At 44.4% G+C, this 18,927-nt stretch overlaps 1 protein-coding gene across 3 annotated transcripts in view; it reads left to right on the top strand.

The window, feature by feature from the left end:
* ADCY8 (adenylate cyclase 8) overlaps positions 1–18,927 on the top strand; it is a gene marked incomplete at both ends in the record, with an annotated part of 213,885 nt that overhangs the window by 66,321 nt on the left and 128,637 nt on the right. For all 3 annotated transcript variants that reach the window (XM_082858592.1, XM_082858591.1, XM_082858590.1), the window contains 2 exons: positions 5,554–5,684; positions 14,096–14,207. In XM_082858592.1, the coding sequence (XP_082714718.1) occupies positions 5,554–5,684; positions 14,096–14,207 (243 nt within the window). The remainder of the gene's footprint in view (positions 1–5,553; positions 5,685–14,095; positions 14,208–18,927) is intronic.

The raw sequence follows: 18,927 nt of genomic DNA, 5'->3' as shown, positions 1-18,927 counted from the left end.
GAAACAAACAAAAAACAAACAAAAAACTAATAGTAAACTTTCTTTGGGTTATTTGTATGGAAATATGTTAATATAAATGTTTCAGACATTACATGAAATTTCTAAAAATCTTATATGTTCTGGTATAATGTTATAAGTCATAATTCTAGTTATTACTTTAAAATGTATATCTCAGAAATAACTAAATTTCCTTGTCAATTGCATTATTATGAACTTTCATTAAATCTTTAACCGTGGTCATTTTTAAGTCTTTTGTCATTTACAGACAGTTCTGGGTGTACTCTGATGCTTTTGCAAAAATGTTCCTATAAAAGGGTTTCATCTTCAAGGAATTCATGGAAAAGACTGACAAGTACAGGTTTCTGGTAACTGACTATACTGCTGAACTGAATGAATAAGCATTTTTAGAACTCTAATGGAAAACTGATGAATTCATAAAAGTGGTAACGAAAGATCAAGGTGAAAAAAATTAATTACACAGGACTGAGTGAACTGATGAGGATGATTACAATTTTTGTGACTTTCTGTTTGAATAAAAAAAAAAATCCCACAAGGACTCAGAGGCAAAAAATATACAAATCAATTTTCACTGAAGAATAAAGGAGCTGTTACCGTGGAGGATTACTGGACTGAATGTCAATATCATGACATAGTGTGAGTGTGTTTCGTGTTTGGTAATTGCAATCATTGTTGCTTTTGTTGTGGTCATCCATTTACAATGCTTCGTGTCAGTCTATTTATCTCTTGTAAAAATAAAATACACGGTGTGTGTGTGAAAAATAATAATGATAATAAGGCCAACGTATTTTCCTGAGCAGAGATCTACTGCTTCTTACAGAGACCACAGCTAATAGTGCATCAGCCAGGATTTCTAGTTCTTTAAAATGGAGCCAAATACTTAAATGTACTCACAAAATTATCAGAATGACTTCTGGCTTTTTATTATTTTTCCCACTAATTTATATGGCTGGCTTGCCAACATCTAGGTTGTTTGCAATGTTCTAGCTACTCAGTAGTACCAAGTCTTTCCAAAGCATTCGATTCCATTTTCATGTCAACAGCATCTCTTATTCTTACTCAGTATTTTTATTTACCATTCATTCCTCTAGAACATTAGCTCTACAAAGGTGAGTACTGTGTCTGGTTTTGTCTACTGCTGGTTCTCCATGTCCAGACTGCACCTGTCACGCAGCACCTGCTCCTTGACATGGTAAATCAGTGAACAAACGGATGAATTACAATCTGAGTTTTAAAGAAAAAAGAAATGGGCTTGAGTCTTCACTATGCACTTACCGAGTGCATGACTCCAGGCTGCCTCATTTCACTTAAATTCTTTAAATCTCAGTATCTCATATATAATATGCGATGAAAATAGTAACCTACTACAATTAATGTGAGGTTTTGATTAGATACTGGATGCAAAGCACTGGACACGCTACATAATGAGCGATCACTTTAAAGTGAGACATTATCTATAAACCCAGGATAAGTCTCTCATCAGTGCCTGGACCTTTACTGCAGTTAACACTGCTTGGCCTGCAGTAGAGAGAGATAAATGGGAGGTCTCTCGGTTTGCAAGAGCCTGAGAGTGGCGAGTTCTTCCCTAAGCCATTCAGGATAACTGCCCAGAAGCGCTGCCTGCATCAGAGGACTGCCTCGCTCTGTTTCTCTTCTCCACGACAAGCATTTACATAAAGTGAAGATCCTGAACCCCTCACGGTTTTCACCTTGACTTCCCCCTAAGGGTGCACTGTAGCAGTTGTTGCCCATGAAGCCATTTTGATGACGTGAATAGAGTAAGTTATAGGAGATGAGAGGAAAATCCAGGCAGGAGCCACCGATGCACTTGAAATCAACCCAGGGTCCCTTTTCATGCAAATGCAGAAAACCCAGGGAGAAAAAGATGTGCAGAATGTGAACACAAAGGCCACCCTGGGTCACAGTCTGGCTTCAGGAGAGATTCTTGTACTTCTGATCTCCAAAGCCAGAAAATGAGATGTTATGCCTCAGCAAGAGTTGGGAATTGTATTAAGGGGCAAACTTTCCCATTTTCTTTCAGATTGTGTCTTCAGGGCATTTGAACGCTGTTTCTCAAGCAGTGAACAAATCCGAGGGAAGCAAAAGTGTGCTTTTATAAGCAGACTCCAGGCAATTTCCCATTGCCTGCCAGAAAATGCTTTACAGAGGCAGGACCTGGGGCAGTTGCCAGTAGCAGGGCTAGCCGGAGGCTGGCAAGCCTGGGTGCTGGAGAATTTTGCTATTAAAATTTTATTTTGAAAGTCTCCCATAAAGCATCTGTGTCATACTTGAAGATTGAATGTGCATTGCCAAAGAATCTATTTAACAAACAATTATCCTGTACCAGGGACCGTGGTGGCCATTGGAGGCGTTGCAGTCATGAGCTAGACACAGTCTCCACCTTCTCTGGGTTCACTCATTTGTTTAGGAAATATTTATTTAGCACCTACTCTTCTGAGGCTTCGAGTGCTTCAAAGCTGTGATGAGCACCGACTCCCACCCCTCAGGGATTGCAGGAACAGGGTCACAATTACCTGGGAAGTTGACAGACAGCATAATGAACATGAAATGGACATGAGGCAGACAGCTCTCAGCCCCACGATGGGACAGCTTTCAAGAGAGGAAAAAGCCTCATCGTGTGAAGCTCTGTGGACACTTCATTAATAAAGCCCTTCCCATGAGGGCAGGGTTGAGGAGAGCAGAGAGGAAGCAGGAGGGAATAAACACCAGGCCCCTCACATATTTTATTTCATTGAATTTTCACGACAACCCTGTGAGGTAGATATTATAGTTATTTGCCAAATTAGGGAACTAAGTTACAGAGAGGTGATGTCTCTCGCCTAATGCTATGTTACTATTAAATGGATAGAGGCAGGACCCAAACTCCAGTCAGACTCAAAATCTGGGGCTTTTCTCATCTCACCACGAATCCCATCCAGGAAAAACATGGTAAAGGACTGCATCCTGCCACTGCCACTTGGTAACTGTTCAGGTCATGCAGGTAATTTGACTTGACTCAGTCTGTCCGTTAAATAAAGATAATTATTTGTGCCTGCTTATTTTCAGGGTTTTGCAAGGAACAAATAAAAGAATAGATGCTGAAAATGCTTAGGGTCCATAAATATCTATGACGATATGAGAAACTATGGTGGTTAAAATGTACCCATCTTACAGGGAGCGGTTTGGGGGAGGGATGGAGTGGGAGGTTGGGGTGAGCAGATATAAGCTATTGCATCAATATATAGAATGATAAAGAACAAGGTCCTACTGTATAGCACAGGGAACTATATTCACTCCTCTGGTAAATCATGATGGAAAAGAATATTTTAAAAGAGAATGTGTAGATATATATACATATATGTACACATATATATGTATATATAACTGAATCACTTTGCTGTACAGCAAAAATTAACACAGCATTGTCAATCAACTACACCTAAATTTAAAAATTAATAATAATAAAATACACCTGTCTTAAACTCCATTCCACCCTAGAGCAAATTATAGGAAAAAAAAAAAAAAAAAGAAGCAGATTCTTGCCTCATTTCCACAGCACAAGATCTTTTTAGGATTTAGTTCATGTTGCTAGTTAAACAGTTATTTTGTTTTTATCTGCTGTGTTGATCACCATGGAAGAATATTATTCTGTCAAGTGTTAGGTCCCTAATTTGTGGAGGTGTGTGTCTCATTTCCTTTCCTCTCCATAAAGAGTTAATGTCTCTGAGCCTGGTTCCTCTCCTGTGTGCCCTGTTTCAGTGAATGGAGCACAGGCTTCCCATCAACTAAACTCAAAACCTAGTCATCACCACGGTTACGCCCTCTTTCTCTCCTGCCATTCCTATTGGTTGCCAGTCCTATAGATCTTATCCCCCCATCACCTCTCCCCTGGACCACTGCAGGAGCTCCCCCAGCTGGTCTCCCTGCCCCTACCCTTGGCCCCCTTCTCATAATTCATTCTTCAAACCACAGCCAAGGGTGAACCTTTTTTTTTCTTAATAAATTTATTTGTTTATTTTTGGCTACGTGGGTCTTCGTTGCTGCGCGCGGGCTTTCTCTAGTCGCAGCGAGCGGGGGCTACTCTCCGTCGCGGTGCACGGGGTTCTCATTGCGGTGGCTTCTCGTTACTGAGCACGGGCTCTAGGCGCACGGGCTCTAGAGCGCAGGCTCAGTAGTTGTGGTGCACGAGCTTAGCTGCTCCGCGACATGTGGGATCTTCCTGCACCAGGGCTTGAACCCATGTCCCCTGCACTGGCTGGCGGATTGTTAACCACTGCGCCACCAGGGAAGTCCAAGGGTGATCTTTTAAAACATCAATCAGCTTATGTCACTCCCCTGCTTAGTATCACACGGTGCCTTCCAGCTTTAGCTGGAATTAAATGCTAACATCTCAGGCAGGCCTGACACATTTATCTACACCTCCACCCTCATTGACTGTCACCACACCCCTCTATCACCACCCTCCAGGCACACCATTGCTCTCTGTTTGTCTCAGGACATTTGTACCTGCTGTTTCCTCTTCCTGGAGCTCCCTTCTCCTTGTACCACACAGGGCTGGCTCATTCCAAACTTTCATGTATCTGTTTACATATCAGTTGCTTAGAAAAGTCATTCCTAACCCCCTATTTGAATCCTGTTATCAGCCATGATACTCTCTGATCATGACCTGTCCTTGCTTGGCACTTGTCACATTTTGTAAGTATGTGTGGGGATGTTTGGGTGTGTGTATTTAATGTCTGTATTCCTTATTAGAATGTAAGCTCCACAGTAGTAGGGCTGTCATGCATTTGGTTCACCACTGTATACCCAACACTCAGCACAGTGCCTGGCAAATAACAAGTACTCCGTAGATATTTGTCATGTTCATAGGATGGTACGAAATTAGCAATTCCTCGAGAAGTCAGCCAAGAGCCCCATCACTTCTACACGGTCCATCCACCCTTCTGAGACCCAGTGGTCAGCCTAACAAGACCGTCCCTCGTCAACTGAAGAAAAAATTCACAGCCTGAAAGTTGAGAGTTATGTTTTATTCAGCAGACTTTGTGAGGACAGCAAGCCCGGGACACAGCATCTCAGATAACGCTGAGAAAACTGTTCCAAAGAGGCATGGTGGGTGGGAGGGAGCCGAGATATATAGGAGTTTTTGCAACAAAGGACCAGGTAGTTGGAACATCAAAGGATTACTGTTAATTAAAGAAAACCAGATATCTCAAGTTAAGCAGTTTAGCGCTTTTCTGTGTATAGGAAGATACAGGAGTCTGGGCTCATTGAAATCATGCTTTTGATATGCAGCTCAGCTCTCTGGGGCCAGCATCCTGTGTTTTCTCATGCTGAGTTTCCTCAGGGTGCACCTCTATGGGGGGCTGCAGCAACTGACTGCTAGATGGGCTTGGCAGTGGGCGGGCCGTTTGTCTCCATCCTGGGTTCCCTTTGGGCTCACCGTCCAGGCGGCTGTAATGGAATGGCTTGATGGCTCTCGTTTACCGATACTGCAGGCAATACTTTAGTTCTCACCCTCACATCTCTGTGTCCCAGGAGCGGCTTGTGCTGTCTGTGCTCCCCCGGTTTGTCGTCCTGGAGATGATCAATGACATGACCAACGTGGAAGACGAGCACCTGCAGCATCAATTCCACCGGATCTACATCCACCGCTACGAGAATGTCAGGTGAGAAACGGGACACCTCGCCCAGGTCTCTGCATGATCCCCGTGCTCCTGGCTGCGCTCACCTCATGGCCATGACTTCTGTCTGCCCGAATGTCAGCACCTTTCTTCAATTGGTTGAGTAGTTCATTAACTAGTGATTATTCATCAGAGAGTTCTACATTTCCAAATTGAGGCTCGAGAAGAGTGTCTGCAGCTAAATTTGCTGGTTGACTTACCACCTGGCTCCCCTGCAGTAGGCTTGCCTGCCTTTACGTTTTGAATAGGAAAGGCAAAAGCCTTTTACACTATGATGGGAAAACTAATTCCAGAATGTGATCTGGAGGCCTCAGGGGTGTTCTTTATATTCCGTATAAGTGTCTTTAAAACAATACCAGAAAAAGGACTACAGCTTATTTTTCTTTTGCAAACATACTTTTGGTCACTCATTCACCCATGCATGCATTCTGCATCCACTGACCCTTCCACCCATTCACACACCCAACCATCCATCCCTTCATCCATCCATCCATCAGTGCCCTCGCTTTGCCCAGCACTGTGCCAGACAATATACCTCTTCAGTGAGACAGACCTGTTTAGAATCCCAATGCTACCTCTTCCTTGTGTATGACCTTGGGCAATTTACCTACCTGACTCTCAGAATCCTTCTCTGTAAAATGGGCGCTTTAATAGCCACCTTACAGGGGTTTATGTAGATGATGTGAGTGAAGATATATACAAAGCACAGGACTGGCATAAGCATATAGTAGAGCATTAAGCATGTTGTAGATTGTTTCAGACATATTTCCTCGTTGCAAGCAGAAAAAGAATCCAACCCCAGCTGATGTAAAAGAAATGTATTGGAGGGCTACATGGGGGCTCCCAGAGTCACTGGGGAAGGACGGAGAGGCGGGCTCAGGAAATGGGCCGGGAAGAAGAGGAAGGCACAGTCAAAATCACAGCAGGGCACTAGGCCAGTGAGGACGCTGCTTCCACTGTACCTGAAGAATCTGTTCCTGAGGAATCGTTCCCTGTGCTACCAACCCTGTCCCAGACACAGCTGCCTCCTCTGCACACAGAATTCCTCCGCAGCCCCCAGGATCTGGACTGGCTGCCTTTGTCCTGCCGCACTCTCTGACCCCCCTGCCTCTTTGCATCTCAAGTTAAGCCTGAGGCAGATGTGTCTGACTGGCTGAGCCCAGTCATTCCCCAGACGTGACTAGGACGCAAATATCTGACATTTTCAGCTTGTACAGGAGAACTATATCTCCCTCCCACCAAACATCATAGCGTGGGAATTTCCCAAACATAGGGGAACATCTGTAGGTTGAACAGCTCTAAAAATGACCAGTGGTACCCCCTTAGTTCCTTTCCTCCTAACTTTGGTAGGAGGGAAGAACAACTTTTCCTTCTCACTGGCACCTCTGGGTGTTTTTCTGGTGTGCCAGGGCACTTAGGTGAATGCAAGTCTAGCAGAAGTCTTGATTCTAACGCAACCTTTTAGCACATATATCAGTGTAGGTCATTCGGGGTCTCATCCAAGAATTGAGCTACACTGGCTTAGATGCTTGAGTTTGCAAAGAGCCCCTTGTCAAACAGCAACTCTAATAAAAGATGCACTCCAGATCTAGGAATTTGTCCCACAGACAGTGGGAGCTCGTCAATACCAATTCTAGAACAACGGGCTCAAGGCAGTACTAGTCATTATATAGTACTTCTATTATTAAGTAAGCAAAGGACAGTAAGAGATCATAAAAAGAGGAAGACCCGGGGTGGGGATGGAGCGTGCGTAGAGAAACATTCCTAGAAGGGGTGATCCTTATTTGCCTTCTTTGAAATTGAGTCCGCCAAGTGAAAAAAATAAAGAAAGGAATCCTAGGCAGAGGAATCAGCACAAGTGAAGGCAGAACAGTGAGATAAAATTAAGAAAAATGCAAAATATATGTCATATATTTGACATATATGACATATTATGAAATATGTATTGACATAGTATAATGATTCATATATAATTATAATGGTATGTAATTTAATAAAGTATAATGAAATAAGACATATTATAAAATATATATGACATATTACAAAAGTGTCTGTCACCACGGAGAAAGAGGAGAAAAAAAAAAACGGCCCTTCATAAAGAAAAAAATAAACAAGCCTGCACACCCACGTCAACCTACTTGGGAGCCTTAAGTTCAATAAAAGGCATGTCTGGAGTTCTTCCCGCACTTATCAGTTTTCAGTGCTTCCCTTAGTGAAGTTACTTCTGCACCCTGCACCCTGCCCGTTTATCTTAAATCATTGAACTGAGATTTTGTGCTCCAGACTCTTTTCCAGAACTTCGCACCGCACTAAATTGAGATTGCGTTTGCTGCCCTGCATTCCCAGCGGTCTCAGCTCGCAGTGAAGGAGCCACTTCCAATGGGAGAAGAATGTGCAGAGGTCCTGGCAGCTGGAGGGGCCCCTCCCAGCCGTTCACAGAGGCAGTGGTGGCGAGATGCCCACAGCCCCGCTGGTCCTGGGAAGATGCACTCATCTCGGGGCGGTGGAGCCCCTCCTGCCCATTGCAAGGCTGCTGGGTGCTAAAATAGGACCAGAGATGAAAAATGCAGAAGAGGACGGGCCTTAGCCCGTGTCTGAGAGCAGAGTCGGGCTGGCTGCGACACCCTGTTCCCTAGCCCCCAGAGCACACCCACTGCAGGAAAGGGAGCATTTTTGAAATCATTTCCCATCCTGTCACTGTCTTTGAGGAAACCCACCTGGTTCATTCTTTTTTCTCTGTTGCTTTTTTGTTGGTATGGTTTTGTGACCTTTCCCTAAAAACAGTCTGCTATAAATGTCTAACTCAGTCCTGTTTCATACAGCTCGTTGCATCCTGTCCGGGTAAGGTGCAGTAAGAGGCGCCGCGCCTGGCGACATGAGTGGCCGAGAGTGGACTGGGGCGAGTGGATCAGGGTTTTCATCCCAGAACGCTTTGCATGAGTCCCCTGTGAGACTTCGGTTGCGTCATTTCATCTTTCCGGATCTCCGTTTCCTAATCCAAAAACCAAACTGCTTGAAATGGACAAAACATTTGGACTGTCAAGTCGATTTCAGCTACAAACATATGAGCCTTCACCAGATTCATTCTGGAGCTCCACATGGCCACTCGGCTTTTTATGAGAAGCCATTTGGGCTTCCAATCCCATCTGCCCAATTCCGCTTCTCTTTCCTTATTCCCCATGTAGTTAAGGCATTTCTTGCGCTAGCTAGGGGAATGCTCTAACAAATAACCTCTCAGTTTCAATGATGTAAACTCAATGTAATTCATCCACACAACTCCCCCTGGCTTATATTCCCTGCCAGTGGGTGATTCAGGGATAAAGCCCCCTGCATTTCACAGCTCTATCACCCCCTTGGGCTTCAAAGTTGCCGGCATTCAGCTCTTGGAGAGAAAAGGGTAGAAAAGGCACACCTGCTTCTTTACCACCTCAGCCCAGAAACGGCATCTATCACTCTGCTCAGATTCCATTGATGGGACCTGATTCCACGGCTCCACCTCGATACAAGAGGGGCACAGAGCCCCTGCTAGTGGTCTTTGCTAGTGAGAGGCAGGCATGGATTTGGTGGACAGTTAGCTTCTCTACCAGAGCTCCCTGCCCCCGTTCCTTTTGCCCCCAAACTCCATGCCATGTACATTTGCACACATTTGCTGGCATAACTGCGTCTACTCACTTTCTTGAATGACTGTTTCTTCCCAGCCAGGGCTGTCAACATGTACAGTCATCACATTGAAGCCCAATCCGGCCTCTGTACCCTGACCCCAAATTAAATCTCGGAGACAGAGTTTTGGGTGAAGTAGAAAAGAATAGCTTTATTGCTTTGCCAGGCAAAGGGGGCCACAGCGGGCTCCTGCCCTCAAAACTGTGTGTTCTGACCAACCTGGCGGGGGTAGTGAGGAGTGTTATAGTAACAGCTCAAAAAGGGCGTGATCAGCTAGTGGACATTCTTCTGATTGGTTGGTGGGGAGGTAAGTGGGAGTCGGTATCATCAACCTTCCGGTTCCACCCGGTCTGGGGTCTGCGTGCTTGTGGGCAGCGGACAGTTAACTTCTCCCACCTGGTGGAGGTTTCAGTATCCGCAAAACAGCTCAAAGATGTTGTTGTGCGTATCCCTTGAGGGGGAACCAGGACCCTGCCCCAAGGCTGCACTACGGTTTCTTGACTGTTCCTCCCTCGTCTCTGCATCCCCTCCCTTCCCTGATTAGCAGCGGTTTGAACCTGCTAGTTGGTACTGAGGGAAGGTCATGGAGGCTGAGTGAAGCCTATTTCCTGTAATCAAGAAATGGGGGACACAGAAAGGCTTTTGTGCCCAGGAGCCCCACAGGGTCCTGCTTGGTTTTAACATTGGCCTTGCAGACTACCGTTTCACATACAAGCAAAATGCAGTTGAGTGGAGCTAGAGAACTTGGCTTTGGAGGTCTGTTTGTGTGGCCATCTATTAAACACTCTCCGATTCCCAAAAATTTCCACAAGGAGTTACATACTCTCCACTTATTGAGGACTATGCCGTGATGTACAAGTGATCTCCTTTCAGTAATCCTGCAGAGTAGCTTCAATGATCTCTGCTTTATTATAAAGAAAATGGAAGCTCAGAGTGGTTAAATAACCTGCCCAAGTTAGGAATAAAAGTCTACACAGGGCTCGTGTTCCTAATGAGTCTAGTGAATTCTCCTTGAGGACTCTGTTTTCAGAGTGACTAATAGGTAACATAGCTTATTTTTAGCCAAATAAACAACTTATATAAGCAAATTAGATTTGACAATTAATATGGCCTCTTTGGTATAGTCATCTGGAAGATTACAAGTTTATACCTAGAGTCAAAAGAACTGACCGTGAGCCCAGCACCTGGGGGGAGCAGAATGAACAAGAGAGAAACAGGGCCCTGGTTTATGCTTCTTGTCTTTTGCTCAACGAACTCTTATTGCATAACTATGACTTAAACCAGGGCTTCTCCATCTTTAAGGTGCACACAAGTCACCTAGGGCTCTTGTTAAATTCTTGTTAGATTCTGATCCAGTGGGTCTGGGGCAGGGCCTGAGATCTGCATTTCTAACCAGCTCCCAAGAGATGCCAGCAGTAGCCATAACCACACTCCGAGGAAGGAAGACTCAATTCTGAAGATTTCTGATGATTCAATTCAGGAAATATACCATGAGGCCCACCATGTGCTGGGGGATGAGATACGGAGGTAACCCTCTTCCTGTTCTTTAGCTCGTGGATGGAGCACACTTTGCACACATGATTGTGTTGCCAAGTGATAAATGCCATGACAGAGGGGAGCACAGGCTGGGCAGGAGGCTAGAATAGGGGTGACAGGCTATGCTTAGGGAAATCTCCATAAAAGTAGAATCTTAGCATATGAGTGGGGTCTTAAAGGACAAGTAGGATTTTAATAGGTAGCAACAGGAAAGAAACTATGCCAGGGAGCAGGTATGTCATGTACAAACACCAGTGTATAAAGCATGGTGTGTTCAGAAGACTGCAAAAAAATAAAAATTCATGATTTTGGAACACTGAACACATCTGAAACTTTTATGCCCTTTGCTCTCAGGGAATCCCATCTCTTCTTTCAATAGACTGCATGTTTCATAAGGGCTGTGGTGGTACTTTCTGTTCTCCACTGTATCTCCAGTATCTGATATATATAGTAGGCATTCCATTTATTAGCTGTTGAATGAATTAATTAATGAAGCTGTCCTGCCATAGACAGATAGATATTAATAGTTAGGGGCAAATGGATCCATAAAGTGAGTAGTTGGACTAGATGATCTCTGGACCCTTCCACTTCCCACCTGCCATGATGATGGCTTACTTCAAAGGTGGTATTACTGTAGTGATAAACAGTGTAGATTCCAGAACCAGCCTGCCTGGTTCAAATCCTAGATTTTCATGTCTGTGGGAGAGTTACTCAGGCTTCAGTTTCCTTATCTGTAAATGGTAATGATCATCCTAGGTCCTACCTCATAGGTTGTTATGAGGAATGAACGAGTTCATACATGTAGAACTCTTAGAGCATATCAAGTCCACAGTTAACACTCTGTAAGTATTGCTGCTACTATTGTTTCAGGTTTCTGTCAACAGGAATTCTTTTAGCCACAAGTAACAAATAATCCAGTTAATGGTCAGACTCTCTTCCTTCTCTGTTACCTCTTTCTCTCTTCCCAACCATTCAATCGTAGTGCACTTTTGTACAATAACGATGGAGAGAGCTAATGCATTTACGGAGCACTTACTATGCCAGGCACTGTGCTAAACACTTGCTACCCACTAGTGAGGTAGGTACTACAATCATCTTCAGTAGATAAAATAAAGTATTGGAGAAGTTCATAGTATTCATAAGTGGTGACCTGGGGTTTGAACCCCAGTCTGTCTAGACTCAAATCCTATGCATGTGACCAGCTACTATGCCACCAGAAAGCTGTAGAGGACAGTGGCAGTGTAGTGACCCTGCCAGAGGAAGCCTTATACATTAAAAATCTAAAGGTATCACTCCCACGCTTAAAACCCTTCACTAGCTTTCCATCATGTTTAGGGAAAAGTCTGTATTCATCAACCTGACTAATCAAGCCCTTCCATATTATTCCTCTGCTCACTTCTCTGACCTCATCTCTCTCTCTCTCTCTCTCTCTCTTCCTTCCTCCCTCCCTCTTTCTCTCTTTTTTTTCTCTCCCTCTTCCCTCTTCTCTTCCCACCCTCCTTGCTCAATACTACCCTTTGACTAGCTGTCCTTGAATGCTTGCAGAACCCTGGTCCATTTGCTTGTTCTTCCACCAGACCCTAGTATGTGCTGATCTCTCGCTAAGAGCAGCCATTCATTTACTCACTTTACCCATCAAGCCCCCGAGGTCCTTCAAGACTCAGCCTGGACTTTGCTTCACTAGAAAACTCCTGATCCCCCAATGGCTGGTCATCCCCAGCGTGTGTCTTTTTATCACAGTAGTCATTGCCTATGTTGTTTCTGTCTTTCTCTTTGTCAACCCAACTCCCTTCCCCATACTCTGAGCATCCTGAGGACATGCACTGAGGCTTCTTTATCATTTAATACAACTTCCTAGCACAGTGTGTAGCTGGTCACATAGTAGATACATAAATATTTGCTAAAATAATTAAGGCATTATCTAATTAATTAAAGCAAGGGTTTTTAAACTGAGGTCTAGAAATTCTTAATGAGAATCTGAATGGACTTCTGGGAAGGTACAGATCCCTTGAAATGAAGTGCAAAATTTTGAATACTTGTACGTTTTTTAGGAACGAGAATCCATACAAATGGAGACAACTTTAAGAACCACTGAATACCAGGGGTGACCAAAGTAAGTCAATGCACATTCCACAGTGCCTTCCGGCTGATTCACCTAGTTCATTAAAACTAGTCACACCAATGGTAGGACACCATTATTTTATGTAACACTAAGAAAAATAATCAAAAAGTTTGACACACTGCAGAATGCTGTCAGTTTCAGAGATGATCAAACATAAGAATCAAGAAAATACGATACACTTTTTGGTGTTGCATCCTTCCTCTCAGAGGTGTCCCTGTGATTGCGTCAGTCCCTGAGATGGTGTGTTAAGGTGGGTGAAGCAGTGCCCCACCGCGCAGTTCAGCCACGTGCACGATCCCGACTCTGCCCCGGGCTACTAGTAAATGTTGAGCAAGTTTCCCTCCTCTCTGAGCCTCACTTTCCTCATCTTCACAATGGAATGAACAGTCCCTTCCCCACAGGGTAACTGGATGGATTAACAAGACAGTGTTCTTTCAGTGCCTTGCGTTTATAAGGCTTTCAAGGACTACCCCTTCCCTTCCACCTAGCCACATGCATAGTATCAGACCTCACCTAACTTAGTAAATGTGCGTTTCAGTTAATTAATTATTCTGCCTAAGGTCTCCCAGGCTTGCTACCTATTCCCACAATTTTTGGAAAATGCCTAACTCTGTTTGCCTGCCGTTTTGGGTAGAGTATATGTGTGTCATTGGGCTGAAGATAACGAGGTTTCGCATTCTTCTGTCCCCGTGTCCATTTTGCTCTGTGCTCATGCAATCTGCTTTGCGGTTCGTTGTGAAAATGTAGAGATAATTCATAGTGCTTCATTTTGCTTTCCACGATAAATTGATCTATTCCTAGTGAAAAATTCCCTTTTGGGTTGTTTGCGTTGCCCACACTCCACAGCCCTGCAGAGGAAGAAGGGCTTTCCGTTGCCTATCTTGTCCTTCCTGAACCCCTGGGTGGACCCTCTGCTGAGATGTTTGTTAAACACTGAGACATTCCTTGAGACTCCCGTGGCAAGGAGAGCTAAAATCTCAGACCACACTTGGTTTGTTTGAATCGTGATGTGTCTCCCAGGATAGATTAAAATATTAATGTGCTTTTCTCCCCACCCGATCCCTTCCCTGTTGTCCAGTATTCTTTTTGCAGATGTCAAAGGATTTACCAACCTCTCCACGACCTTGTCTGCCCAGGAGCTGGTCAGGATGCTCAACGAGCTCTTTGCTAGATTTGATCGACTGGCCCATGTGAGTTGAATTTAATTGCCCCCCTAGTCTTTGCAGGAGTGAGGGACTGCATGCGGAACGAGGGAAGAGAGGGACTCAGCCTTCATCACCAATGTCATTACCATTCCGCATCCTGACCCCAGACGTGGATCCCTGACCCTCGCGCCTGCTGGGGACCGATGTTAGTTACTTACAGGTCTCGGACGGGAGGTTTGTCAGATTTTCCTAGCTGAGAGACAGCTGGTTGAGTGACAATTAAACCAAAGTCCTTTTTAATCTGCTTTCCATTTCCCCCTGCCTGTGGCCGGGCACCATCCAGCTGCAGCCTCAGGGTTGCTTCATGCAGGAATGACTGCCTGAAGTTTCCCAGCCAACCGCGGCCATCTGGAATGAATGAGTCTCTTCTCAAGGCCCAGTGAGCTACTGGCCCATCCCGCCACCATTTTGTTTGACTTAAGAGCTTTGTTTTTAGCCGACCAGACACTACCTTTCTCTTTCTGCTGGCTTGGCCAGAGCTAAAATAGAGAAGAGGTTAAAGGGAATGAACGTTTGCCACCAAAACACAGATTCCTAGTCCTCAAGCCACTCCCATTACAGAGGAATGTCACTGTCATGCTATATTTTAGAGTGGGTTTGGGGTTCAAATTGGCATGCCTTAACTTCCTACTTTGTAAAGGGTGTATACTAGTGTCAATTTCACAGGCTGTCGTGAGAGTTTAATGAGACCGCATCAGTGGGAGTTCATTGTTAGGTTATCAAAACATCCTATTTTAAGGCTGCCTCACTCCAACAGAGATCCATTCACAGTTGCATCTGAGCACCTAGTAGGTGTTGCGTTGGTAATATGGGAATAACTAAAACACACTTACCCCTTAGAGCTAAGTCTAGTCATGGATACCTAAAAAAGTCATCAATGTACAATGTGCTATATGCCATGATGAAGGGAAGTCTAGAGTGCTATGGGAACACAGAAACAACATATAACCCTTGGGTCAGAGAAGACTTCCGGGAGAAAGTGATTCTTAGACTGGGTCTTAAAAAGGAGAAAACAAATAGAATACCGTTCATCAATAAAAAGGAATAAATCACCAATACCTGTATCAACATCAGTGAATCTCAACTGCAATATGACAAGTGAAAGAAGCCGGACACAAAAGGCTAGACACTTTATGATTCCATTTGTAAGACATTCTAGAAAAGACAAAAATTATAGGGACAGGAAAGAGATAAGTCATTGTCAGGAGGGATGAGGGGTGGAGGGAGTGGACTGATTGCACAGAAGCATAGGGTGAGGTGATTTGGGGAGTGATCCGGTTGCTCTATATGTGAGTGTGACTGTACACATTTACCAAAAAGGTAAATTTTATTGTATAAAAATTATATACCGGGGCTTCCCTGGTGGCACAGTGGTTGAGCGTCCGCCTGCCGATGCAGGGGACACGGGTTCGTGCCCCAGTCCGGGAAGATCCCACATGCCGCGGAGCGACTGGGCCCGTGAGCCATGGCTGCTGAGCCTGTGCGTCTGGAGCCTGTGCTCCGAACGGGAGAGGCCACAACAGCGAGAAGCCTGTGTACCGCAAAAAAAAAAAAAAAAAATTATATACCAATTAGGTGTAAAATTGAGGTGAAGAAGGCAGGGAAGGTCCTTGTATGGAGAGGGGAAAACAAAAATTAAGATGCTATATGTGTAGAGAACCAGAAGAGATTTAGCACTGCTGAAAGGAGAATTCAAGGTAGGGAGTGGTAGAGGTGAGGCTAGAAAAATAAGCAAGGACCTGCCAAGGACCCTGCATTGTAATCTGTAGCTACTGGACAGCTATTGAGTAGGAGACTGACGTGAGCAAAAGAAGAGGTAGAAACTGAGGTCTCCTCCTGTTGGAAGGGTTGGATTAACCTGAAGGACTAGGAATTTGAAGGTGGGGAAGAATATGCACCATTTCTTTTTATTGTTGCCTCAAGGGCGGTTGGTGCCAGTTACACATAGTTATTCTACGTTACTTCCTGGTTCTGAATATTTCTGCTCAGAGATACTAAGATGAACAAAAATGACCCTCCAAAGAGGACTGAGAGACGTGATCAAGGTCCGTTTCTGGTATCACAGTAATCCCCATCGACTCAGAGAAAGGGTCGTTATGTAAAATGTAATCCAAGTTGTTCGGCCAACACTTATCGTGTACCTACTAGGTGCCAGGAACCGTGCAGCGCTCTGGCGAGACAAAACCAGTCCCTGCCCTCAGCGTCTGCTAAGGGAGAAAGACAAGTCCGTAAAATGCGCAGGACAGTGTGGTGCAAGCAATAGGCACAGAAGTCCTGGTGGACAGAAGAAGGAACAGTCGGTGCTTGGGGTGAGGAGGGCGGTAACGTAGCACCATGAAGAGAAGAGGCTATACGCAGCTGGGTGTGAGGGAGAGCGGGACCTTTCCCGGCATCAAATTAGACAATGAAGAGCCTTCCAGGCTGAGCCATGATGCAAAGGCAGGAAAGTGTGAAAATGTGGAAATGTGGCTGCTTATTTGGGGAGCTATAAGGAGCTCAAGATTGCTGGGGCACAAAGGGCATGGGAGACTGCAGTGAGAAGTGAGCTTGAAGAGGAAAGGGAAACAGGTCTGGAGGGCACCATGCGACCTTTTAAGGAACGTGGACTTGGTCCTGTAGCCCGGGCTCTTTGCCCTGGTTACAGTGTACATGGTGGGAGAAGAGGGAGTGAGATGGGGGTGCACAGCTCATCGAGCCCCAGTGGGCGCAAGAAGCTATAGTCCATCTTCTGGACAATGAGTCTTACTGAAAGATTTAAAGAAAAAAATCAAATTAAACACATACCAGTGAGGGAGTAAAATTATTATTAATTTTGATCATATTTAACATTCGTAAACTGCCTGGTGTACATTATGCACTAGACTGCGTATTTGCCCCGGATTGCCTAATTCAGTTCTTAAAACAAACCTACAAGAGAGGTTCTTTATTGTTCCCATTTTACAGAACAAGTGACTGAAACTCAAAGAAGTAACATAATCTGCCCAGAACCCCTGGTAGGTGGTGCATCTGTGATTCAGACCATCTGAGACCAGGTGCTCACTCCTGACCACAAAGCAGTGCCCCAGGCACTTTAGGGGATGGAGCTAGATGTCAGAGATGTATTGCCGTCCATGCCAGCCAACTTGAAGATTTAGATTTCTAGGACTTCAACTATGGGCTGGACTTCAATTAACTGTACAGATCCCCTCTCTGAGTCTCAGTTTTCCTATCAGAATTATAATGAAGGATAAATGAAACAATACACAGAGACTGGCTCAAAATAAGTACTCAGCACCCGTAAGTACTCCGTCACTCCCACTCTACCCCCTACCCCATCCCTACCCACCCTAGTGCATCAGTCTGTTCTACTCTAGGGGGCTTCTGTGGAAAGGCTTGAGAAACTCTGCCAGTGAAAACAATTCTACTCACCCTGGAATGAGAAAACCTACTTTAAATGTTTTTGCCCCCAACCTTAGGCAAATCACTTAACCAAGTGGGTCACAGACTTTGCTTCTGTGTAAAAGGGGATTGGACTTGCCTTTTGTGATATCTTTTAGCGTCAAAATTCTGTGGCTTTATAATGATCTCTCTCTGCCTTGCCATAATTACTTGCTTTAGATTTTCATTATGTCGTACATCTGACAGAACCCACTTCCCATGTAAATATGATCCATTGCACCTTCCCATTTATCCACTGCATTACTATGATGCAGGCAAAAACTTCAAAGCCTTCTATTAAAGATCCTCTCAGTGTGGTTGAATTCCTCAGTGCCCTTGTGGCTGCTCAAAGCAGAGTGTTTTTGACCCTTTCTAGTGCCCTTGGCAAACTCTAGTAACTTTTGATCTTTGATCTTGTTTTAAAAAAATAAAGTAGTCCTGGACTTCCCTGGTGGTGCAGTGGTTAAGAATCCGCCTGCCAATGCAGGGGGCACGGGTTCAATCCCTGGTCCGGGAAGATCCCACATGCCGTGGAACAACTAAGCCCACGAGCCACAACTACTGAGCCTGCGAGCCACAACTACTGAAGCCTGCGTGTCTAGAGCCCGTGCTCCGCAACAAGAGAAGCCACTGCAATGAGAAGCCCGTGCACCACAACGAAGAGGAACCCCCGCTCACAGCAACTAGATAAAGCCCGCACACAGCAATGAAGACCCAAAAATAAATAAATTAAATAAATAAATTTATAAAAAAAATAAATAAGTAAATAAAGTAGTCCCTATCTACTCCTCTCCCTAACAAATTAGGAATGAAAAATATGTATGCTATTATCGTGGCTTTAAAATCAACATCATTACATCTTAAGCCTTGTTTCAGATTGCTGACAAAACGGGAAGCAACCTAAATTATTGTTACAAGGAACAATTCCGACACTATGGAAAACTAATCAATAGATTTTGAAGAATGAGATAGCTATTTCTGTACCGACATAGAAAGAATTTCAAGACATGTTGTTGCATGATAAAGCATGTCTCAGATCTGTAAACATAGTATGATCCATTTATGGCTAAAGAGCATGAAAAATGGTGCATATATATAAACATAGAAATGTATATATTAATGCATAACAGCCTCTAAAGAGGGGAAAGGAGACCAGGTTTCCAGGGTGTGGTGTGTCTGAGGGGGAGAGGCTACTAAAGGAGACTTATCTACAGTTTCATTTTTACTAGGACAATATATTCATGTGTTAATTTGTATAATTACAATTAGAGACAGTACTATAAAAATT

The sequence above is a fragment of the Leucopleurus acutus genome (assembly GCF_964270905.1).
Source record: "Leucopleurus acutus genome assembly, chromosome: 17".
Lineage (NCBI taxonomy): Eukaryota > Metazoa > Chordata > Mammalia > Artiodactyla > Delphinidae > Leucopleurus > Leucopleurus acutus.
This window is presented reverse-complemented; position numbering and strand designations above follow the sequence as displayed.